The sequence below is a fragment of the Symphalangus syndactylus genome, chromosome 19, assembly GCF_028878055.3.
Source record: "Symphalangus syndactylus isolate Jambi chromosome 19, NHGRI_mSymSyn1-v2.1_pri, whole genome shotgun sequence".
NCBI lineage: Eukaryota > Metazoa > Chordata > Mammalia > Primates > Hylobatidae > Symphalangus > Symphalangus syndactylus.
The window spans coordinates 21,826,914-21,851,796 of NC_072434.2; the positions used below are offsets into that span (position 1 = coordinate 21,826,914).

The window sequence follows — 24,883 nt, forward strand, 5'->3', positions numbered from 1 at the left end:
ATTCTCTCATTTATCCTCCCAATAACCCTACAAGGTAGGCATGACTATAATTCCCATTTTACAGAGGAAGAAACCAAGATACAGAGGCCCTAACTCTTCCAAAGCTCCAGAGTTTAGTAAGTATCAGAACCAGGTGGCAAAGGCAGGACACCAACCTGGTATCCCAGGGCCTTAGCCAGATACCCCACTGGGGACTAGATGGAGACAGGCCCCTCGACCATACTTGGTTTCCTAAGTTCTGCCTCCAAGCCCACCTCCAGGTGTGAGGCACCTATGGTCCAGGTGTGTGGGGTGGGCATGCAGTGAGGGGTGGGCATGGGGTGAGGCACCTGTGGTCCAGGTGTGTGGGGTGGGCATGCGGTGAGGGGTGACCATGTGGTGAGGCACCTGTGCCATCTTGTCCTCCTGTTCCTTCTTCATCTCCTGCAGCCTGCGCAGCATGCCACGGTAGTCGACGATGCCGTACTTCAAGCAGATCTGCTCGTAGTCCTTCCTGTCTGCTGTCATCAGCAGTTGCCATATCTGCTCAAGGTCCACCTTTTTCTTGGGGGCTGGTGGGGCCCTGGGGAGCAAGGCTGGCAGGTCAGAGGCCAGAGGAACCCCTGCTCCTCTGTTGGCCACCTGGGTCTGGTGCCCCAAGTAGTTCTGGGAAGCTGCTCTATCTGCACTCGAGGAAACACAGAGCCTGGAATCTCTGGGACTGACCACTGTTGAGGCCAGAAGGATTCAGAGATGGGTGGGGCGAGCCTCAGCCTCACCCCACAACTTTCAGGAGAAATGCTCCTGACAACTTGTATTGTAGATTTCTGAGGAAGATGTCTGGGGAAAGTGGGTGTTGCATTGTTCTGTTGCTTAAAAAAAAAAAAAAAATTACATCATTGTTCCGGTGGACCACCACATTTTGTAAATGAGGAAATCAGAGGAGAGATTATTAACTCGAGGATATAGAGCTTTGAAATGGCACAGCTGGAATTCCCAGTTCAGTCCCCTCCCCATCCTCCCATCTGCTACTGGCAGTCTATCTCTCTGCTGTGTTGGGTAGAGGTGGGGCCCAAGCCCAGCTTACTTATGGAAATAGCAGGGGGTGAATACTATGGGAGCCTCCAAAATCCCTCATGGACAGGCCCAAACCCACCTCTTTTTCAGCAACTTCCGGAAGTCCATCAGCTCATTCCTGAGGTCTGAAAAAGGAGCAGGAATGAGGCCTCAGTCCCAGGTGGGAGGACTGAGGGTGGATGCAGAGCTTTTCTGTGTGGTCCATGCTGACAACTGAGCCTTTGGAAGGGGCTCTCTTGAAGACTGGTGGTGACGCACAAGGTGTGCACGGTGGCTCAACCAAGCAGGGAACACCAGGAAAAGAGTAGCCTATCCCCCACAGGCCCCAAGGAGGTTTCTGACGAATCTACCTACCTTCCTGCGGTTCCTTGTGCCTCTTCCGATTCTTCCGAAAGCCAACTGGAACATCCAGGGAGGAGAGGAAGCAGTTGATGTGGACAAGCAGGGAGAGAAGCAAGACATGCTGATGGTCTTCCTGAGAAACTGATGGAGTCCCAGAGCCCTTCTCTCCCCACTGTCCTCTAAGGCGTGGACGATCCCAGCAAGAGGGATGGAGCAGAGTGGAGGGTCATAAGCTTTTTTACCCCAGGGCCTTACCATGACCAAGGAGACCAATCTAAGCATCATCTCATGCAGGGGAGGCCCAGTCTTGTGTCCGCAGGAGCCAGGGAGGTGGCATAAATGCGTGAAGCAGACACTGGCAACCACAACAAACTCAAGAGTATCTAAAGGGGCAGCTGCTCTTTCACTCCACCCGGGAGCTGCCATTTCAGGGTATAGGCCCAATATTGCCAAATAGGTCAGACACTGCTGTTTGGCTAATCCTGCAGCCATTTGTAATCTTCATCATCTGCTTCCACTAGAGAGGCTGAAAAAGCTAAACAGTTGCCTTCCCAGCTTCCCTTGCAACTAGCAGTGCTCATGTGACACTGTCCTGACCAGTGAGCTCCAGGAATTTCTGAGAAAGCCTTTGCTTCCTCTATAAAAAGGGTGGATGGACTGGTCGTGATGGTTCATGCCTGTAATCCCAGCACTTTGGGAGGCCAATGCGGGAGGATAGCTTGAGCCCAGGAGTTCCAGACCAGCCTGGGCAACACAGGAAGACCCTGCTTCTACAAAAAAAATCAAAAAATTAGCTGGGTGTGATGACACATGCATGTAGTCCCAGCTACTTGGGAGGATGAGGTGGGAGGATCACTTGGGCCTGGGAGGTCAAGGCTGCAGTGAGCCATAATCACACCACTGCACTCCAGCCTGGGCAACAGGTCTCAAAAAATAAAAAATAAAAGGCCAGGCACAGTGGCTCATGCCTGTAATCCCAGCACTTTGGGAGGCCGAGGCGGGTGGATCACCTGAGATCAGGAGTTTGAGACCAGCCCGGCCAACGTGGTGAAATCCTGTCTCAACTAAAAATATAAAAATTAGCCAGGCGTGGTGGTAAACGCCTGTAATCCTAGCTACTCAGGAGGCTGAGGCAGGAGAATTGCTTGAACCCGGGAGGTAGATGTTGCAGTGAGCCGAGATTGCGCCACTGTACTCCAGCCTACGCGATGGAACAAGACTCTGGTCCATCTCAAAAATATAAAAATAAAAATAAGAGAGGCAGATGGACCTGGGCCACCTCTTCCACCTTCCTACCTTGAACATGGATTATGTTTGGATCTGCCACAGCCCTCTTATGGCCATGAGGTGATAAGCCAATCTGCTAAGGATGGCAGAGCAGTGGGACCAAAGGAATCAGCTCTCTGATGGCAGCCCTGAGCTGTGGTATGAGCCCTGGGCACCACTCACAAAACTTCTTATGTGAAGGAATGAAATATCTTTATTTCTTAGGCTACTCTTAGTAGGATTTTCTGTTACTTGTAGGCAGATCAATTGTAAGCATAACCAATGGTGAGACTAGACCTGCTTCCTCAAGAGATATCTACCTTTTAATTACTACAGGTTGACAATTTTAAAAATTTTAAACACCACGCACGCCAAAAAAACATGTCTGAGAGAGAATTTGGCTTTTGTGTGACCTGTTTGTCACCTCTGGCATAGGCCTGTCCAAAATATCCTTTGCACGGTGGAGAAACTGAGACCCAGAGAGGAGAACAAAGCCCATTGAATGAGTTAGCAGAAGTTCTAGGACTAGAAGCCAGCTTTCAGGTCCTGCTCATTTACTGGGCCAAGAGAATATCCTTCAGAGTATCTGCCAAGGTGTGCCTTTTTAAACACATGCAGACTCAGTGTGCATGTGGATGAAGCCGGGGGCCCAGCACAAGGTGGGGCTGCAGCAGCGGCAGCAGCCTGGATGGGCCTCCCTTCCCTCCCCTCCCTCACTAGCCACGGGGCCTCTGATTCCTCTGTGGGTCTCTGCCCTGTGCACTAATGAGACAAACTCAGGGAAAAGCCCACCTTCGATGACGGTGAGTCTCGCTGAGCAAGCGGCCTCTCCGTACGCATTTACTGCTGTGCAGCGGTACAGATCCGTGTCCTCGCCTGTCAGCTTGTTGATCTGCAGAGAGGCCAAGGGCAGAGGAACAGGGCTACCACATCCCCTTCCTCCATTTACTAGACATGGCTATGTGTTGGGGATATAAAGTGAGTAAGACATGGTCCTTGTCCTCATGGAGCTCACAGTCTTTATCAGGAAAGACAGACCCCAAAACAGAAACCTGGTTTGGGACAGAGGGTGGATGTATCAATTCTTTGCCATCACAGGCAATGTAGCGAAGTAGAAAGAGTGTGCTTCTGAGGGTCAGATGGATCCGGGCCTGAAAACAGTCTCTGTCCTGTATTACTAGCTGTGGGACCTTGGGCAAGTTACCTAACTTCTCTCAACTTCAGTTTCTTCATTTGTAAGATGGGAATATAATACCTCAAAAAAGTGGTGAATGATTAGAATTAAATATATAATCTATGTCACATGTTTAGCCCCTGGGACATAGTAGGGCCTGGCACGTAGTAGGTATCCCATGGTTAGTATTTATAATATTGCTCAGATTAGCCAAGATTGATTGAGTACTCACTATAGGCCAGGCACTAGCTAGACACTTTACATAAAACTTTCATCCTCATAACAACTCCTGGCCAGACGCAGTGGCTCACGTCTGTAATCCCAGCACTTTGGGAGGCCAAGGCGGACGGATCGCTGTTGGTCAGGAGTTCAAGACTAGCCTGGCCAACATGGTGAAACCCCATCTCTACTAAAAATACAAAAATTAGCCGGGCATGATGGCGCATGCCTGCAATCTCAGCTACTTGGGAGGCCAAAGCAGGAGAATCGCTTGAACCTGGAAGGCAGAGGTTGCAGTGAGCCGAGATCATGCCATTGCACTCCAGCCTGGGTGACAAAGCGAGATCTGTCTCAACAACAACTCACAACAACTCCTTAAAGTAGGTACTATTATTACCCCATTTTTACAAATGAGGAGACAGAGGTAAAAAGAGTAAAGTGACTTTCTAAAGCCAAGGTGGTGGGCCTGGGATTGTAACCCAGCAGTCTGACTTCTGCAGAGCTTGAGCTCTTAAGCTCCAGTCTACACCACCTCCCAGGTTATCAGCAGAGGTATCTGTGAGCCTGCCAGATCCATTCTTGGCTCAGGCAACTTTGAGTCACAAGATGGAGTTGAATGGATTCAACTTCAACGAGGAGTATGTCTTACTCCTCTAGGGATTGGAGGCTGCCAAAGAGACCTTCAAGGGGATGGGAAAAGATGAGTAGACCCTGGTCGGGGGAAGAGCTATGGTTCTTACCTGCAGCACGTGCTCCTTGCTGCCAGGGCTGGAGGAGATCTTGTACTTGCTGGAATCACCGAGGTCACCTTTGGAGTTCTGCCAACGCACCTCAGGCCTGGGCTCCCCACAGACGACAGCCCGAAAGATAGCATTTTTCCCTGCAGCAGGAAGAGATGAGCAAGGAGACTGACAAGTTGGGAGAGGGTAACTGTATACTTTATTTAAATTCTAATTTATATCGTCTTCCTCATCTACGTATTTCAACTGCCCCTTCCAAAAAGGGTGCCAGGCCTTGGTCCCCTTGACTCGGGACTCAGAACATGCAGGTGGAAAGCAGCAGATTCCAGGCACCCAGAAGGCAGTCATTCCTCTTTCTATATTGCAGAAGTTTGGGCTGCTTGAGGGAAAGAGACAGGTGGACTGGCCCTGGTGAAAGGGGAGGCCAGCAGGGCTTTAGGGGAGAGGGGCTTTTCTTTGAGAGTGGGTGAGCAAGGAGTCTGAAGCCTCTGCCAAGACTGGGAAGGGAATGAGATTTTGTGAGTTCCGGCCAGGCACAGGGGCTCACGCATGTAATCCTAGCGCTTTGGGAGGCCAAGGCAGGCGGATCACCTGAGGTCAGGAGCTCGAGACCAGCCTGGCCAACATGGTGAAACCGCATCTCTACTAAAAATACAAAAATTAGCCAGGCATGGTGGCATGTGCCTGTAATCCCAGCTACTGGGGTGGCTGAGGCAGGAGAATCACTTGCACCCCGGAGGCAGATGTTGTAGTGATCAGAGATTGTGCCACTGCACTCCAGCCTGGGCAACAGAGTGAGACTCCATCTCAAAAAAAGAAAAAAAAAAGAAAGAGATTGTGTGGCTTCCCTTCCTACTCTCTAGTGGGAGGAGGAATCACAGCTAGAGGGAGGAGGAGTGGCTATTTGGTGCCCGAAGGAGCTGGTCCTGAGACACAGGTTCCAGCCTCAGAAAAGACCCCAAGCTCCATGCCTGTCATGGAGGCCTGGGAACTGCCCGCCCTCAAGGAATCCCTCAGCCTCCTACCAAGAACATCTCAGTAGAAAGCAATATAGACCAAAGGCCCAAGGGCCCTTCCCAATTTCTCATTACCTTGTTCCAGATTTAGAAAAACAAAATATCATTCTTTTTCTTATTACCAGGATGCTATGAACTAAAATTTATTGCAGGGTGTGTGTTGGGGAAAGAACGCCAATTCCCACTTTTTCCCCAATAAGCCTTTGTTCCCTTCACTTTCTTGGACACCTTTTTATGTGGCCTTCTAGAAGGGCCTTCCTGAGCCCAGCCTGTGAGCCATAGCAGGTGCTGCTGCCTGGAGGCGAGGATTGGGGGGAGTCAAATTAACTGTTTCAACAGTGCCTCTCTGCAGCAGTGGCTTTGAGGCAAGGAGAGAGGGACCAGGAAACACCACAACCTCTCCCTGCTCCCCAATTTAGCATTTTTCCATCCTTGCCCCCCAGATATTTCTCACACCAGAATAGCATGGTATCTCTTCACTCTCTTTATCCACTCTTTTCCCCAGGCCCCTTGTCACTTCTAGGGTTCCAGGTAAGCACATACTCCCTCAAGGATAGGAGGGAGACAGGCTATGGCCTGGTGATGGATATAGGGCCTCGGTCCCCAGGAAGGTGGGTGCCCCAGCCCTCTCCCCTGGGAGGTAGGAGAGCAGGAATCTTGCCTCCCCTCCGCAGCTCCCCTCTGGGTTCTCACCCTCTGGCAGAGCCAAGGTGACGGGCTTCTGCTCAAAGTCCGGCATGCTGCAGCCTTCGGGGATCTCCTCCACCAGCTGCCAGATGCTCACTCCAGGGATGTAGGACTTCCGGAGCTTTCCTGGAGAACGCAGGAGGGAAGGAGATGGGCCTTCCGCCTTCTCCCTATTGGGTGGCCCTTCAACAGAATGGGCATCCACCCACTCACCGAAGGAGCAAGAAGCCCCTTCTTGCCCTACTTTTGGGTCAGGATTATTTGTCCTACCTCCTGCCTGTGCACAGTGCTTTTTAATTCTCTAGTGGGAATCTGGTGGCACCCCTCCGGCAGTGTGAATGGAGCCTCTAGGAAGTGGGTGGGGCACCCTAGGAAGTCCCTGAGTGTGTCACTGGGGAAAAGCTGGGAAGAAAGAGTGGGAAAGGGCTTCTTCTCAGGAAGCCAAGAAGCAGGAGCTCATGTGGGGGCTTTGTACTCCTTACTCAGGAAAACAAATCAAAACCCAAAGCCAAGACTCAAAAAAAAAAAAAAAAAAGCCAAGCATGGTGGCTCATGCCTGTAATCCCAGCACTTTGGGAGGCTGAGGTGGGCGGATCACCTGAGGTCAGGCATTCGATACCAGCCTGACCAACGTGGTGAAACTCCATCTTTACTAAAAATACAAAAATTAGCCAGGCATGGTTGCGGGTGCCTGTGATCCCAGCTACTCTGGAGGCTGAGGTGGGAGAATCACTTCAACCTGGGAGGCAGAGGTTGCAGTGAGCTGAGATCGCACCACTGCACTCCAGCCTGGGCAACAGAGTGAGACTCTGTCTCAAAAAAACCCAACAACAATAAAAAAATAAAATAAAATAAGGAAAAGAAAAAATACAAGATGGGCGAGTTCCCAGAAATCTCTGATCCCTACCACTTCTCTCTTCTCTGTCCTGGTAAGGATAGCCAGAGAGGGCTGGGGAGGGGAGATTAGTTCTTCTCTCACCTGCCATAGTTCTGCCTCCTCTTTGACTCCTCTGAGGGTAGAAGTTCTATTTTCCTGAGAACAGAAATGGAATTGCTTTTGAGAAATCCAGGCTGGTCTCACCCCACCCCTCCCACACCATCAGTGCATCAGCCAGTGTCTGGGGTGGGAGCTGGAAAAAGCTGCTGCCCCCAAGAGCTTTTCTAACCCACTAATGGCACTGATTAGTTTCCTGCAATTCCCTGTCCCCAGCAAAACCAATTTCCCAGAGACCAGGGAGTGCGTAGCATGCTACCCAGTTGTTAACATTCCCAGGTAAAGGGAACCATAAGCTGAGCCTGCACACTGTGCTGGTGGCCTGGCCTCCTGGTGGGACCCCAGACCTGACCCTGCCCAGAGGGTGAGACACAACCCTCCCAAACCTGAGGAAATCAGACCCATTCAGGATCCTTTCAGCTGTGTAACCAGCTTGCCCCATTGACTTTGGAATGGGAATTCTCCAAGGACATTCTTTGGGCCTCCTGGCTCCTTCCCCAACTCTGAGATTTTCTGGCAGGACACCGAAGCCCTCTACTTCCCACACTCCACCAATCTAGAATCCTTCCGGTCACAAGGTCTGCAGGGGAGAGGCCTCAACTTTGCTGCTCTTAAGCTCTTCTTGGCCCAGGCCCGTAGGATCCCCATAAATCCATCTGCTCCCCTCAGAAGCCAGTGAATTATAGTGTCAGGTGAATAGGAGTATTTTCCATTCTCTCACCACCGCCATGTCTCCCGATTTCCTCTTAATTGCATCCATCTGTTATGGCCAATGGGGAGTCCCACACAGGAGAGGAAGGGGGTTGGGTCTGGGATGGGATGAGAGCCATAAATGGGGGTGGGGGGATGTCTTGAAAGAATTCTCCAGCAGTCCCACCCTCTGTGCGATTGGCCCATGGCCAAGCAGTTCCATTTTGGGGACTCCATTTTCTGCCCAAAGAGCCCTATTATTGATATAGAATCACACATGACAGAGCAAATTCCTCTCTCCCATGGAGATCGTTCCATTTCACACCGGCCACCCACTGGCACTTCTGGCCCCTGGCAGCCCCTCACCAGCCCAGCCGCTGCACCCTAGTGTGCTGGAATGCCATGGTACGCCAACTGCGTTCTGGAGCGGTCACGGGTGCCACAGGCACTACGCCGAAGGGAGTCACGAGGAAGGGTGGGAGGGAAGGCAGCCACCAATGGACAAGGACCCAGCTGGACACGGCCAGGGGGAGGGCTGCAGGGCCCCCCGTCCCACCCACTCCTCAGTGCAGCCTCCTGGTAGATGCAAGTGCACTGGCGCCAGTTGGTGACCCCCACACTGGAGTAGTTTGAGTTCAACACAGCTATCTGAGTCATCATCCCCATTGCCACCCACATCATCACCATGAGCAGCTATCATCCTGTTACTCAGCTATTGGTCACATGTGAAGAAGGATAACGCTGATACCACTCTTCTCTCTCCAGCCTCCTGCCTACAGCTCCCAGCTGAGGAGGGCAAAAGAAGCAAAGCTCTTGGGGGAACTTAGGGATGTGATGTTAAGCCATCCACTGCTGGAGCTCCACTCTCTTTTAGAATAAGCCAGATTTGGTACAAAGTCAATGACGTAGGGGAAGATATCTGTTGGACTGGAGACTAGCAGGTTGTGGTCTCAGTTGGAAGGGATGACAAAGGAAATGAATTCTCTCCTCCATAATTCATTCCTACATTTGAGAAGAATTCCAATTCTTCCCAGAAGCAAACAGCAGCTTGTGTCCTCACTTCAGCTGTTCCAACAACATTCTCAGCACTGGATCCTGGGACAGTGTCTCCCTGGTCCCTCTCCAGGACCTATGTCTCCCCATCCTTTTTCCCTACCCTCCCTGGATCCATCCTGCAGATCCAGGTCCCTGCTACCTCCAGCTGGTCCCTGCTACCTCTCAACTGGTAGAAATTGAGGCAGGAAGAGCCAAACGGGGTTCTCTCAACTGCTTTGACCATGATACTAACCAAAATATAACAAGTCCCAGCCCGAGGTCCTTATGCTGGACTGCTAGTGATATTTTTAATCTGGTCATCGTATCACACCCAAAGTCAAGATGTGTCCAGAAAATTAGAGCCAGGACAGAACCGCCCAGACAGGACACACTGAAATTCTCTCCTCCACATATCCTGGAGTAACCTAGAGGGGATACAGGTGCACCCCAGCATATGATCTGCCAGCCAGGGAATGTTCCCCAGGCAGACGTCCTGCCCACTGCCTGCCCCTTCCTGCATAGAAAAGCTGGACAGCAGGCTAGTGTCTCCATTCTGGCCCTACCGTTGCCTGGGAGGGCAGCCAGGTGTGAGTGCCCGCTTACCTGGGTGTACAGCTGACCTCCCGCTTCGTGTCTGCTCCCTCTTCCGCGTTTCCAGCTGCTGCTTGCTGGAGGCTCTGGATCGACTGGTAGTGAACAGGCAGGGCTAGAGCAGGTGTCGGTTGCTGCAGGCGCCTCTGCTCCCTCTGCCCCTCCCCCTCACCCCGCCTCCTCCTCCTCCTCCTCCTCCTCCTCCTCCAGTCCAGGCTTGGCAGGGCAAGGCCCCCCAGGGCTAACGCTCTAGCTCAGAGGAGGTCAGAGATGGAAGGGTCCTGTGACATCAGTCCATCCAACTCCTCACTTTGCAGAGCTTTAAGCTCTTAACCAGACTGGCTTAGTGTAAATTTGCCCCATGAAGCCTCATCTATACGACCCTTTTTAGCAAGGACATTTTCATCATCCAAACCCTTAACTTTTCAGCTAAGCTGGTCCCTTGGGACCTTTGACACCATAAGTCACACAGATACATAAAGCCACTGCCCTCTTGGGAATCACACCTCAAAGTGGTATCAAACAGGCAGCAAACTTTGGGAGTGGGAGGGAAGGCAGCCAATAATGGAGTCACAGACACAGAGTCCACTGAGAGTGACCAGGAAGGAGGAGACCCTGGGAATTGTGTAGTCAGGAGGCCTGCTGGAGAAGGTGAACTTGCTCAGGAGCTTTTCCAAGGAATAGAAGGGGTGACCTGACCAGCAGGGTTGGGGGTGAAGTTGGCAGGGCGGGTGGTTGGGTTTTTGGTTGGACAGATGGATGGTAAGTGGAAATTGGAAATACAATGGCTGGTAACAGATTTTCTTAAGGAGAGTGGAGGACAGGTGAGGCCCAGGAGATAAGGCCACCTGGTGTGCTTTGAAAGAGCCACCTTCTCTCTCCTTAAGGACAGAGAACTGCTTTGTTGCCACCCATAAGTGAGGCTTGATTGAGGATTCAGGTGAAGTAGAAGGGAAATGGGGTGAATGCTTTCATCCAGGGGAGGACACTGAATATTTACATGTGTTCATTAGCACCTTGCCGATTTCTACAGGTGCCACCTCTGGATGTGCTCCGAGAGGGGAGGTGTTTGACCTTGTCTGCGCAAGTGTGTGTTTGTGTGTCCGTGCATGCACACACACATGCATTTGTGTGTCCTCCCTGTGTGTTTCTGAGTGTCAGGGCTGATCTTTCATTTGTTCAACAAACATGTGTTGAACACCTACCCTGGGTTGAGCCCTGGCTCTGGCACTGTGTCAAGCCCTGGGAATACAAAGGTAAGCAAATGACAGGGCCCTCCCATCATGAAGTTCGCAGTCTAATGGGTCAGGCAGATGTGGGGGCTCCGAAGGGGACAATGGAGAGTGTGAGGGGAGGGCTGGACCTTGGAGAGCAAGGGAAAGAGTGGCAGTGAGAGTTGAGTTTGGACAGGTAGGCTTTGGAGGCCATTGAAGAGTTTTGATCTCTATTGTAAGCGTTACTGAGGTTTGTTTAAGCTGGAGAGGTGACAGGATCCAATCTGCATTTTAAAAGAACTCATTCTGGCTGCAGAGATGGAAGGGATTGGAGGAAGGAAGAAGTGAGAAGCAGGAGTCTACCTCCCAGGAGTGCAGTCCCAGGAGAACACCCCAGGGTGTTCTTTCTCATGGTGGGGCCCTGAGCTCCAGGGGCCTCCTGAGCCACAATGCTGCATCATTCCGGGGGTGGGGAAGGAGGAGGCTGTGAACATGGCCCAGTGCAGAGTCCTTTAGCATTTCAAGTGCCTCTGTTGTCCCCCTAGATAGCCCATGTGCTCTTCCCTGGGGCCTGGGGACGGCCTGCAGATCCATGAGTCAAGGTGTGCCCTGCTACCTGGCCTCCATTTCCCACGTTGTTGTTGTTGTTGTTGTTTTCTAAACAGAGGTGAGATCTTGCCATGTTGTCCAGGCTGGTCTCAAACTCCTGGGCTCAAGTGATCCTCCCGCATCGGCCTCCCAAAGTGCTGGAATGGCAAGCGTGAGCCACTACACTCACCCCATTTTCCATGTTTTAACAGCAGCCCACATTAGGGAACCCACTCCTCTCTGCACTGTGTCATACATGGATCCCTGTCATTGCAATAAAACGGAAATTTCGGGACTCCAAGGAGCTAAGATGAGTTACACAGTTTTTACCACTCTCCCCACTTTATCCTCTATAAAACGTAATGTCCAATAATATTTAGCTATGTCTGGATCTCCAGCCATCCACCACCACTTCCCAGGGTATAATCTTATTACACCTCCTGATAGACTTTTCCTTTGGGAGATAAAGAGACAAGACCTGGCTGGGCACGGTGGCTCATGCCTGTAATCCCACCACTTTGGGAGGCTGAGGCGGGTGGATCACAAGGTCAGGAGATTGAGACCATCCTGGCCAACATGTTGAAACCCCGTCTCTACTAAAGATACAAAAATTAGCTGGCTGTGGTGGCATATGCCTGTAGTCCCAGCTACTTGGGAGGTGAGGCAGGACAATCGCTTGAACCCGGGAGGCGAAAGTTGCAGTGAGCCGAGATTGCATCACTGCACTCCAGCCTGGCGACAGTGGGACTCCATCTCCAAAAAAAAAAAAAAAGAGAGAGACAAGACCTTACCTTCATCGATTAGGGGACTATCCAAGTCAAAAGAACTCTGGACAGTGAATTTGTGTGCATTATTCATTGTTCCTCAGTGCCTTACGGAAAGGGCTCAGGGACTTTGGGCAGGGATAGGGTCACAATTCATTAATGCTCTCCTGTCCCCACAAGAACGAAATGCATTATATGGCAGGTACCAAGAGGCTCAGGCCCCATAAAGGCCTCTCTTGGGACCCTTTTACTCCTGATGGCATGGGTCGGATGAGATGATCTCTGAGATCCTGGCCAACTTGAACCTTCCACAGTCCTATGACTGAATGGGGAAGGCCGTGTGGACTTGAAAAGCAGTCCATGTGACTCAGGAGAGAGTTTAAATTCATTCACAGGCATTCATTGCCTCTATGCTTGGTGTAAAACTGGTTCTGTCCCAGCTGGGTGAGTCACTGAGGGTACTCACCAGAGGAGGGTGTCCTCTCTTGCACCCAATGGGTCCATGTAGATGGGTTAGCAGAGGAGGGTTCTAACCAAAGACATGCAAACATGCTCACACACAAACATACACATACACCACACAACACCAACAGAGCGGGTCTTTGTGAAAGGTAGAAGACTACGAGCTGCCCTGTGGAGATGGCTCCAGAGGCTAGGAGCCTTCTCTAAGCCTGGAGCTAGGGCATAAGATTCTATTTCAACCACAGTCCCTACCCAGGAAGATGGAGCTGGGAGGACCAGTGGACAAACCAGTGACTTCCTGGTCACTCTCAGTGGACTCTGTGTCTGTGACTCCATTATTGGCTGCCTTCCCTCCCACGCCCAAAGTTTGCTGCCTGCTTGATACCACTTTGAGGTGTGATTCCCAAGAGGGCAGTGGCTTTATGTATCTGTGTGACTTATGGTGTCAGAGGTCCCAAGGAACCAGCTTAGCTGAAAAGTTAAGGGTTTGGATGATGAAAATGTCCTTGCTAAAAAGGGTCATATAAATGAGGCTCCATGGGGCAAATTTACACCCCTCCTGTGCTTCCCACCATCCTCCTTGGCCACTGTCAAGGATGCCGTCCAGTCCACCTGCTCCCTTGAACCATCCACTCCGCCCCCCAGCTGCCTGCCTGGCCAGTATTCCTCCCTATCTCCAGTCCAGCCCATGTGTCAGCCTTAGTTCATGTCTTTCTCACCCCACCTGCAGTGTAATGAATCCCATGTAGCCTCATGTGAAAGAAGACCCTGGAGACCCCAGGGGCAATTTCATGTTTGCAAAGCTGGCTTTCAGTGACAGAGAAACTTGAGTCAGGAGCCAATCCCTAATCTGGAAGGGCCTAGTCCAGCAGGCTCAGCTGGCGCAAGGGCTACAGGAGGGGGTCCTTTGGACCCTCAATGAGGAGAAGCTGGGGAGGAAATCCCACTCCACTTTCCAGGAATGCTTGAGCCACAACGGGCTTCAGTCTATTGAGGCAGTGTAGACTCTCACAGAATATCAGAGCTGGACAGGACCATTGAGGACATCTAACAACAGCAATAACATTATAGCAGTAACAACAGTATTTAACCCTGATAGAGTTCTTGCTACATGCCAGATATTCTTTTGAATCTTTAGCTATGTTAACTCATTTAATCCCTCACTACAAATCCAAAAGGCAGAATCTATCATTAACTCCATTTTACAGAAGGGGAAACTGAGATACAGAGACATTATGTAACTTGGCCAAGGTCACACAGATGATGAGTGGCAGAGCCAGGATGTGGACCAAGGCCATCCAGTGCCAAGTCTACACTCTTAACGACCAATGTCCTGTGGATCCAATCCAACTCCCTTCTTTTCAGATAAGGACACTGGGGCCTGGAGAGGAGTGGTTTCCTCCTGGAAGGCACACAGTGAAGTGTTTTGCAGCCAGATCTGCCTCCTGGTGGGAATGAAGCACCAAACCCTAAGTCATTCCAGAAAGCTGCTCCCTTCAAATCTCCATCAGGTGGTGAAAAGGTAAATAAACCACTCCAGCCAAACAGATGCAAACCCACTCAGCTTTCTAATGTTGCATTTTCATTTTGCAGAGACACTTGCCTATTTTCATAATCAGCAAATCACAGCACTCACTGGCCCCCAACCTACTGTGTGATGTTTTCTACATGGGTTATTTCATTTAGCCCACATAACACCCTGTGATGTAGAAACATATCTCCATTTTACAGAGAAGGAAGTTGAAGCTAACAGCAACTAAATAATGTTTCCACTGTTACACAACTAGTGAGTGATTGAGAAAAGATGTAAACCAGGCCATCTGATTCTACTACACTTCTGCCTCCTGCCCTAGATATCAGATTCTTTAAAAATAGACATAGTCTCACATTTTGCAGGCTTCATGGCTATATTCTTTTAATCATCAATGTTAGCCTCAAAAGATCTAACAGGGCCTATTGGAAGTTGAGAAGGACCTGGCCACTTGCAATTTTTGAGTCTTCTGGTATTTTTTTAAAAGAAGAAAATAGGACTAGAAATAATGGGTAGTACATTTAAAATATTTACATCAAACCACTTAAAACTTTTATAAATCCTGTAATAGTCTATGAAAAGCATGATTACATTGCAAGGCATTTTGTGCCTGTGAGTTAAAATAGTTCATTCCTGATGCCCTACCCGTAGGGTAATAGTGTTTACCAGGAATAAACACTATTTGTGGTTAAAGGTATAAAATGAGTATTCTCTTCTTTCATTTCCATCAGTGGTTTTTCCATGGCAGTGTGGATAAATCATTTGTATATAGTGTTGGGCTCTTCAAGAAGCACCCCCTCCCCATTCCCATGACAGGCTCTGTCTAGGGCAGGAGCCCAGCAAGGGAGGCAGGTCTGCAGGAGGTTAGAGGAAGCTCTGCCTCACCCCTTCCAGGCCCTGGCTGTCTCCGCACAGTGGCTCCAGCTCACAATGGCCTTGGAAGACTGACCTAGTGACTGGCAGAGAGGAAGGTGGTAGCAAGTCGCTGGGAAAAGGTGCCCTTCTACCCATCTCTTCCAAGAGCGGTCAGAAGGCTGGGGCTGTTGCCCCCACAACTCAGAGCAGCCATGCCACATGCCTCTGACAACCACCACTGCTGCTTCTCCTGGTGGCCCTGGGCCTCGCAGCAAGAGGCTTTATGCTGGCAGGAGATGGGGAGGGGTGGGACTGCAGAACCCACCTTGCAGTCCTGTGGAATCCTCACCCAGCTCTCAGCTAAGTCACCACCCTGAGCAAGTCTTGGAACCCAGGGCTGAAAGCCATTTTCTCAGGTGCAGAAACAGAGTCCAAAAGGAGCTAGAATGCTGGGTAAGTAGCAGTGAGGCAGTTTGGAGGAGCCAGCCACCTTGAGTTGGGAGACCCTGAGGCAGACTGGGCTGGGGGGAGCCAGGAGACCTGAGTCCTGGAACTGTCTCCTGGAAGCCCCAAGCTGGACAACCTGACTCAGACTCTTCTATTAGAAACAGACTCCATCAGGCTGGATTTGGAGTGGAGTCACTCTTCCATGCTGAAGAGGGCACTCTCCTGCCCACGCGTGGAGCCTGGCTTATGACAAATCTGAACTCTTCCCGGCATCCAGAGCATTACACCAACCAACACTCTCGCCACTGACCTCCCAGAGTGTTCCCTCCAACTCAGGCAGGCTGGCCTCTCTTCCCCACTGCGTTCTCCCTCCTGCCTGGAATGCTGACCTCCCTGCCTTCCTGTGATCACCATATTAAGTGGCATTTCCATGTGACTGCATTAATTCACCTCAGTTTTTAGGTCTCAGTCTGTCTTGCAGACACTCTGTCTCCTTCTGAGTCCTGGGAATTTCCCAAGAGCCAGAATGGCCTCTCCTTCTATTTCACTTTTCCACAGCCCACCACACCTCAGGACAAGGCTCTGATCACAGAAGCTTTATGATAGGGCAGTTTCTCCTGAGCCTGGAGTCGGGAGATGCTCAGAAGCTGTATCGGCCCTTTCCCATCCCCACCCTGCAAGGAAGAGTTCCCTTTAAGTAAAAGAGAGTCCTGGCTAAACATGTGTTTAGCAGATTCCCAAAAACAAGCTTCAAGCAGGTCAAATTTCGTGACATGACAGGAAAGAGCCCATTACCAACAGGACCACCCACATCCAGGCAAGCTGTAAAGTGTCATTTGTACTTTGCTATGGAGTTTGGCACTAATTTTGAAGCGGATGAGGAGTCATGGGAGGCTCTCAGGCAGAGAAATAATATATTTGTATGCTAGAAAGAGCCCGTGGGTGGTGTGCATTGGTTAGATTGGAGTAGAAAAAATTCTGAAGCCAGGACCTGACTCTCCCAAGCGTAGGGACCATGTCTCCTACATCAGACTGGGGGGCTCCCAAGGGCAGGGACAGGGACTCCCAACTCCTATGCTCAAGCCTGGGCACACACTCAGGGAAAGCTTAATGCCTGTGGACTGATTTACCTGAGGTGGAAATTGAGGCTGATGGGGACATAACTTATCTCCAGGAACCCTCACTCCCCCTGGCCAGCCCAGAAATGGACCCTGGGGATGCAACCATGTGACACAGTCCCCCTGCCTCCAGCGTGGCTCCTTCCCTGGATCATCTGTCCTCTTTCTGGCACCAATTTCCTAAATTCCCAGCAGCCCAGCCACACACAGCTGGTGGTAAAGATCAGGCTGAAACCCCATCCCTGCCCAGTGGCTTGGCCCTGGGATACTGAGCCAAAGCAGAACACCGCGGGCAGGACAGGCTGAGGGCTGGGCAGGGAGCAGCTGGGGCCTGCTGGGCACCTCAAGTCCTTGGGAAGCCCAGCCATGGGGAGGAAAGGTGGCTGACACTCCCCTGCCTAAGAAACACGGGGACAGGACCCTCCCCTGAGGGCTAGTGAGGAGACAGTTCCTGCCCACAAGAGGCTTAGCCTCAGGCTTCCACCTAGGATGGCAGAGGCAAAAACTCAGTCTTCTGATTGAAGAGACACGATCTTCACTATCAGGTCACCATTAAGTGGTATCTGTCATTGCTATGGTCGGCTCTGACAGCCAGTCCTGTCTATGACAAGTAGAAATGGAAGCTCACAGGTAGTATGCATCTACAGTGGGTGACTGTGCAAGGCACTTGGCACTGTGCAATTCTCTCTTTAATTATCTCATTTCATTTTACTGTTTCCACTGTGGATTGTAGAGAGGTGTTTGTACACGCTGTAGCCTCTGCCTAGCTGACTTATTTTCAGATTGGTTTAATATGACCTTCGATTGTCCAACGCAAAGTAACTAGCACTTATTGTCATTGCAATTATCTCATCCATCTTTAGGGCATGTATTGGTTTATGGGCTCTCTCCTCACGTAAAATGCAACTTAGATTGCAAGCCCCATGAGAGGGATTCTGTCTTGTTCACTGACTTTGAGAATAGTGCTTGGCATTCACTTATTAAATGAACAGGGCCTGAGAGAATCTGCAAATAGTTTACCTGACTCTAATTTTAAGAGGGAGTAGGGGAGGGTGAGGAAGAATAGATTATTTACCACCATGACTTGATTTTAAGTCTGGAGATATTTGGAGACTCTTCTGTAACTGTAACTACGAGAGAGGAGATGTCTATTAAGGCTTCGTATAATAAAACTTGAAGACAGGGAAGGGAGAGGTTCCACATAAAAGAGAACAATGAGATTCTGAGTGAGAATGGAATTACACACTTTAGGAGCCAAATTAGAAATGTGGCTGAGCTGGGTGCAGAGGCTCATGCCTGTAATCCCAGCACTTTGGGAGGCCGAGGCAGGTGGATCACCTCAGGCCAGAAGTTCGAGACCAGCCTAGCCAACACGGTGAAACCCTGTCTCTACTAAAAATACAAAATTCGCCAGTCATGGTGGTGGGTGCCTGTAATCCCAGCTACTTGGCAGGCTGAGGCAGAAGAATCACTTGAACCTGGGAGGTGGAGGTTGCAGTGAGCCGAGATTGCACCACTGCATGACAGAGCAAGACTCCATCTAAACAAAAAACAAAACAAAACAAAACAAAAACAAGCATGGCTGGGCCTTAAAGCTAGGGGCTGAGAATAGGGTCATGATGTAGGATTAATAAAGAAACCCTCTCTTTCCTCAGCCCTGACTTTTGCATTACGACAGTGTTTTACAGTCAACAAATGGATTACCAAAGTTGTCCACCCTCCCAATTTCTGAACAGCGATGGAGAATTGGTTAACAACTGAAGACTCAAAGGGCTCCACAGTAGAAAGCCAAACTCACTTCTCTATTGATTTTGGTTTGAAAAGAGCAACTGGTGCTTCAACGATTCAGTCAGAATTTGTGATGCAAAGTGTTAAAACTTCCTCAAATATTTAAATATTCCCAAACACAAGTACAAAAGGGCAGCAAAAGGAAATAACCATCGAGTGCTGGAGTAACATCAGTCACTCTAAAGTTAGAACCAGGATTTGGGGTGTGTTTGGTGATATGCAAGGCATTTGGCTCTATGCAATGTGGAAAACCTTGCCCTGTGAGGTCTTTCTGTTTTAAATTTGCATCTTTTTTTGACTTCTCAGAAGTTTTTACCACAATTAATCCCTACTCATTTAATTTCTCAAACATAGCCCCAAATAAATTTGGGGTTTCTTTTCTAAAAATTAAATCCCATGTTCTGGGAGGTTTGTGCCACTGTCAGAGTCCAGTGAATGAGAGGTCGGGTGAACATGAAGCCCTTTAGCAGGACAGTAACTTTATGCCCTGGCTTAGTGCCAGGTGCCATGCTTGGCTCTTACATGTATGGAGACCTTCAATCCCACAACCCCCCTGTAAGGTGGGATTCTTTTCCCTGCTTTACACATAGGAAACCTGAGACATGAGAGGTAAAGTCAGTTTAGGTGACAGAGTGAGCCCTAATCAATGCAGTGGCAGAGCTGGAAATGGAACCGGCACACAAGTCTCCTGGCCTCTCAAAATTTGGGCTCCTCCATTTATAAAACAAGAAACCAAGATGTGCATGACAGCAACCCTGTTCTGTTCCCCCTACAGAAGTCCTCCTAGAGAACCAGAAAAGACAGAAGAAAAAGAAAGGAAGGGAGTAAGGGATGGATGGAAGGAAGGAGAGACAGCATGTGGAAGAAAGAAAGAGAAAGACAAACCTAAAAAAAAAAAAAAAAGAAGAAGAAGAAGAAAAGGAGAATTTCACCAGAGGAATACCATTAGTACCAGTCATGAGAAAAGGTGACAAACCCTTTGGTTTGTTTAGCTCAGTGACATCCTTTGGTGCTGTTCTGTCCAAATGCCCAGACAGCATCAACCAGTGATTTCAGGCAGCCAGAGCGTGCTTCTCCCTCTTTGGTCCCAGCTTCCCTTTTCCTAAAACCCCCATTCCTCCCACTCTCCCTGCAGTTAATTCTGGAAAGTGCCCCAGGCAGTCCCTGGGCTAACTTAGACAATATCCCAGGGGGCCACCTGTCAGCCTAGGTTGTTAGATGCTTGCTCCCGGGAGATTGACGGAGCCGGCTGGATCTCACTAATGCCCAGGGTGGAAAAGAGCTTTGCTGCCTGGTGACTGATTTGTGTTCCTGAAGGAACTCAATCAGAAACCACTTGACAGCGTGCCAGTACGGTGGCTTCACAGAACTGAGAACCTGAAGACCCAAGATCCATTCTTGGTTCAGTCTTGCGTCCATCCTGAAGATAGTAACACTGGTTTTCATCTCCATGCTGAAGAAAATTCTCTGAGACTCTCTTCCCCATTTCTTCTCATTGCATGGGTGTGATCTGACCCACATGAATGGAAAATGGTGTCTTGAGCCTGCTGGTTCTCTCCTGGGGCTTTCTTGTCTAAAGGGCTTTTCACTGTCTCCCCATGATGGCTCCACTGATGATACAATGAAAGCTTTCATTGGCATCTCCTGAATCTCCTAGAGTGCCCTGACTGCCCTCTCTACAAGAGGCTGGGAGCAGACTTCCCAGGTGCTACCCTCTACTTTATTTTAAAAACTCGTGGGAATGAAAAAAAACTGCCCTTACATTCTGGTAGCATAAGAATTTAAAGGAAGAGAAATTTTCATTTCCTGGTTGACTTTCTGAGATCACTTTAAACTGACCGTAAGCTAGAAGGACCAAGACCACAAGCTATGGCAGAAAGGAGGATTATGAGGAATTTGGTACAGTGGAAGGGACCTGAACTATCAACAATATCATATCCTGGTCCACACTGGAGGACATTTATGATCCTCTAGAAGAATTGTCATGGAGACTCTCTCAGGATTTACAAGTATGCTGACATTTCCTAGTCAAGTGACTATAGCTTAGTCTTAAACTCACTGAATGTCTGTTTCCTCATTTGTAAGAAGGGATGACAATATTATTAGTGGAAGGAGCATGGACTTTTGAACCAGAGAGACCCAGGTTTAAATCCCACTTTTACTACCTGGAGGCCATGAGCCTGGAGTGGATGGAGCAGAGGGGAAGTGGGAGGAGAATTATCAGAGAGTGAAGGGGCCAGTGATCACATTGGGCTATAAGGCCATAGTAATGACCTTGGCCTTTACTCTGAATAAGATGGGAATCAGTTGCAATGTTTTGAGCAGAGGGATCACAAGATGTAACTCATGTTTTTAAGATACTGGCCTGGCTGCTGGGTTGAAAATAGACTGAAGGGAAAAAAGGGTGGAAAGTCAGAGACCCAGATATGCAGCCCCTGCAATAATCTAAGTGAGAGAAGATGACACTTTGGACAATGGTGTCACAGTGGAGATGGTGAGCAGTCAGATTCTAGATGTACTTGCAGGTGGATTCTAAGGATTTACTGACTTGTCACAGTTTATCATTATATAACTGAGTAGTTATTTTTTTAAGAATTTATCTAATCTACTAAATTGAATACTCTATAGGGTAAGAATCATATGTGTATTTTATGCACTGATGAGTTTCCTATGTTGAGCTCAGTTCAGCAATATTTGATGAAGGAATGAAACCTGAACATCTTGACAAGCCATGTCTGCTGTGCCCCCTAAGCCACCTCTCTCTTGCCCACCCTCTCCACTTCTCTCCAGCAATTCTCTGACTCCACAGCAAAGTGACAGGTTGGTTGGAGCTGAGGCCAGAGAGGAATTGCAGCCACGGACAAACGGGGAGAGTGGTAGAAAAGTGGTGTTGGAGGTGGAGGGGAAGGAAATGTGGAGATGAGAAGGACATACTCAGGCAGCAGCCTGAATAATCACAGGGACAAAGAGAGGGAAGAGATGGGAGAGTCACATGGAGGAGATGGGAGAGTCACATGGAGGATTGAGGCTGGGGCCAAAAGAAGACAGAAATGGAACCAGGGCTTTTCTATGGCTAATGTTAGTGTAGGTGCTCCTCTGAGATCAGTCCACCAGTGACATTGATTCACTGGCATGGTAGGGGTGGACTTTACATCAGAAATACTGGGAGGCATGGAGTTGTTAGCTTGTGCTCTTCCCTGGGCACCAATAGTCGAAGGTCTATATCTGACTTCCTCCTCTTTTGTAGCCTTTGGTGGTTCTGGGACAGGGTAGAAATGGATGTGGGTGGGTGGAGATATTGGGGTTGAAGAGGTGTCTAAGTCTGTTTTATGCTGCTGTAACAGAACACCACAGGCTGTGTAATTTATGAATGATAAAAGTTTATTTGGCTTGTCGTTCTGGAGGCTGGGAAGTCCAACAGCATGGCACCAACATCTGGTGAATGTCATCTCATGGTGGAAGGCAGAAAGCAGAAGAGTGCATGAGACAGAAAGAGAAAGGGGGATAAACTTATCCTTTCTATCAGGGTCCCACTCCCATGATAAATAACCCATTCCCAAGATAATGGCATTAATTCTCCCATGAGGGCAGAGCCCTCATGACTTGATCCCCTCTTAAAGGCCCCACCTCCTAATACCACCACAATGGCAATCACATTTCAACATGAGTTTTGGAGGAGGCATTCAAACCATACCAAGGGGCATGTGTATATGAGAGCAAAGCTGAAGGAGGAGAATAGTGCATGTGGAGGTGTGTGGCAGGGCGTGAATGCACCTCAGGGACAACCAGAGAGCAGACCATGGCTGGGGTCTGAAGGAGAAAAACAGAGGGGATCACAAGAAAGGGGGGCACAGAAATACAGGGATGCCCCTCTTCTGACCCATGTCATCTTCTTTTTTTTTTTTTTTCTGAGACAGAGTCTCACCCTGTCACCCAGGCTGGAGAGTGCAATGGCGCAATCGCATCTCACGGCAACCTCTGCCTCCAGGGTTCAAACAATTCTCCTGCCTCAGCCTCCTGAGTAGCTGGGATTATAGATGCGTGCCACCATGACCGGCTAATTTTTGTATTGTTAGTAGAGATGGGTTTCATCATGTTGGTTAAGCTGGTTTTGAACTCCTGATGTGATCCGCCTGCCTCAGCCTCCCAAAGTGCTGGGATTACAGGCGTGAGCCACTGTGCCCAGCCTTGTCATCTTCTTTTTAAATTAGTGATCCTCCCTCACCAGGCCATCATGCACCATCCCTGTCTTCAGCAGGGATTCACACATGTTCACAGGCTGTTTCATAGCTGTGGCCACAGCCCACACTCACCCCCATACACAGCTCACCTTGCTACCTGTGACATATAAGTGCACACACTCCTTGCTTTCTCCACTGCCTCACCCATAGAAGAACCTCACACATTTGGTTGTCTAACATGTGTGTGTAAACACATGCATACATATGACACACACACACACACACCCCTCTAGGCACCAGGCAATTTAGTCTTCAGATTGCAAGTCCTGCCCTGAAATGTGATGCCTTTCTTGCCTCATCATTCTTCTCCTAGGTCTAATCTGGAGAGAGAAAATTCTGGTGATACTGGAATTTTATTCTAGCCTAACATACCTACAAGAGCCTTATTGTAGTCCTTCCAATCAAAGGTCCCCTTTGCTGCCTCTGAGCCTATTTTAAAGTCACTTAATCTGCTCTGAATTTGGATCTCTTTGTTTTTGTCATGCGCCATTCTTCAAAGCTTGTTGAAGCACTGTCTCTGCCAGAAATCTTCCCTGGTTAACTCTTCTTGACTCAGTTTCCTCCTGCCCTCTCCTCCCTATTTCCCCCTCCATCTGCTGCCATTCCAGCATCACACGAATGCCTGCCAGAGACCAGGCCTGCATGTCTTATCCATTCCCCTCCCTGCCACATACACACTCAATACACAATCCCTGTGAGCTCCCTAAGGAGAGGACGGTGTCTCCTTCTCCCTCTGGTTATCCCCACAGCACCTCAGCCTGGGTTCCGCCCAGGAATTACTCAGCCCTGGGTGTTTCGCCAGGAGATGGGATCTTTAAGGGCAGAGACCCGGGCAGACTAAGCGTATCACATGTTTACCAAATGACTGCCTGAGGAATGGAGAGGGGTGTGGACGGGACAATCAGAGAGTGGCTGGCTCAGGACTACAGGTGCTAGGATGAGGCTTCTCACCCAGCAAGGCCAGTCTCAGAACTTGACATGGACCTCCCCTACTAAATGACCTACAGGAGGTTGCCCTTGACTGGCTGGAGAAGATTTAGTACCTATCCAGCTCTAGCAATGAATGAGCTGCCCAGGCTGTTAATTGCCTTCAGTTCATTGTTAGCTTTTCTGCCAGGGACACTCTGATGAGGAGAGGAGGTAAGAAGAACCTGAACTATGGGGAAGGAGGGCAAGTCTTACAGGGCAGGGGGTTGCAGAGGCTCTACAATCTAAAGGGGACCTGGGCAAATCAAGCCCCTGTACTGAGGGCCACCCCAGGAGGTGAGAGGCCAGAGGCCAGAGACAAAGGGCCAGGAGAGAAAGAGATTTATATATTTGCTTGAAATCTATTTTTAATATCCCATAAACATGCTTTGCTCATAACCAAGGCCTAACTGAGCTTCCAAGCAGGCTCATTCCAGCTGCCCCCAAGAATTCCTCAAAGGTTATCCCATCAAAGTCACAAAATCCTGAAATCAAGAGAGTCAGCAACTCCTGAGTCACAGGTCTGGCACTACCCAAGGGCTGTGATTGGGGCCATTTGTGGCTGGCCCCCAAAAAACGGGTGAAAATAGGTCAAGACAGGTTTTCCAAAGAGATAAGGAGAGATGGGCATGGAGGATGCCTGAACAGGCTGGAAACGCATCTCTCCTTCCTCCTCTCCCCAACTCCCGTCCACTCACAAGTTGGTCGCTGACCAGCCTGGGGCAGCAGAGCTACCACCTCCAATGGCCTCAATGAGGGCACTGAGGAACACAGCGGTGTGGCTAGAGCAAGGCGGTGCACAGAAGGGAGGGTGGGCTGCTATTTGAATTCAAATTCTCACTGACTCCTTTCACCTGATTTTCTTCAACTTGTGTTTCAGTTTCCCTGACTCTGCAACACACATCTGGGTGCCTCTCCTCCTTTCTGGGGAAATTGGGAAGGTTGGTATGATGACATCTGGAAGGTTCTTGCTGCTCCTTGGGAGATGGTTGCTGAGTCCAAGGGGTATTATCAGAACCCTTAGGCTGTAAACCCAGGCCTTGTTCCCCAGCTGGGGGACTGTGTCAACCCCCAGGAGAGGAGGGTTGGGGGTGGTCTG

The 24,883-nt window shown here is 49.7% G+C and overlaps 1 protein-coding gene across 1 annotated transcript in view; it reads right to left on the reverse strand.

The window, feature by feature from the left end:
* IGFN1 (immunoglobulin like and fibronectin type III domain containing 1) overlaps positions 1-9,907 on the reverse strand; it is a 38,441-nt gene extending 28,534 nt beyond the window's left edge. Inside the window, exons 1-8 of the mRNA XM_055234452.2 lie at positions 9,823-9,907; positions 7,480-7,533; positions 6,507-6,626; positions 4,798-4,937; positions 3,457-3,556; positions 1,411-1,455; positions 1,136-1,181; positions 388-562 (exon numbers count right to left, since the gene is read on the reverse strand). Coding sequence (XP_055090427.1) covers positions 388-562; positions 1,136-1,181; positions 1,411-1,455; positions 3,457-3,556; positions 4,798-4,937; positions 6,507-6,626; positions 7,480-7,486 — 633 coding nt within the window. The 5' untranslated portion in view covers positions 7,487-7,533; positions 9,823-9,907. The remainder of the gene's footprint in view (positions 1-387; positions 563-1,135; positions 1,182-1,410; positions 1,456-3,456; positions 3,557-4,797; positions 4,938-6,506; positions 6,627-7,479; positions 7,534-9,822) is intronic.
* Between the last annotated feature and the right edge of the window lie 14,976 nt (positions 9,908-24,883).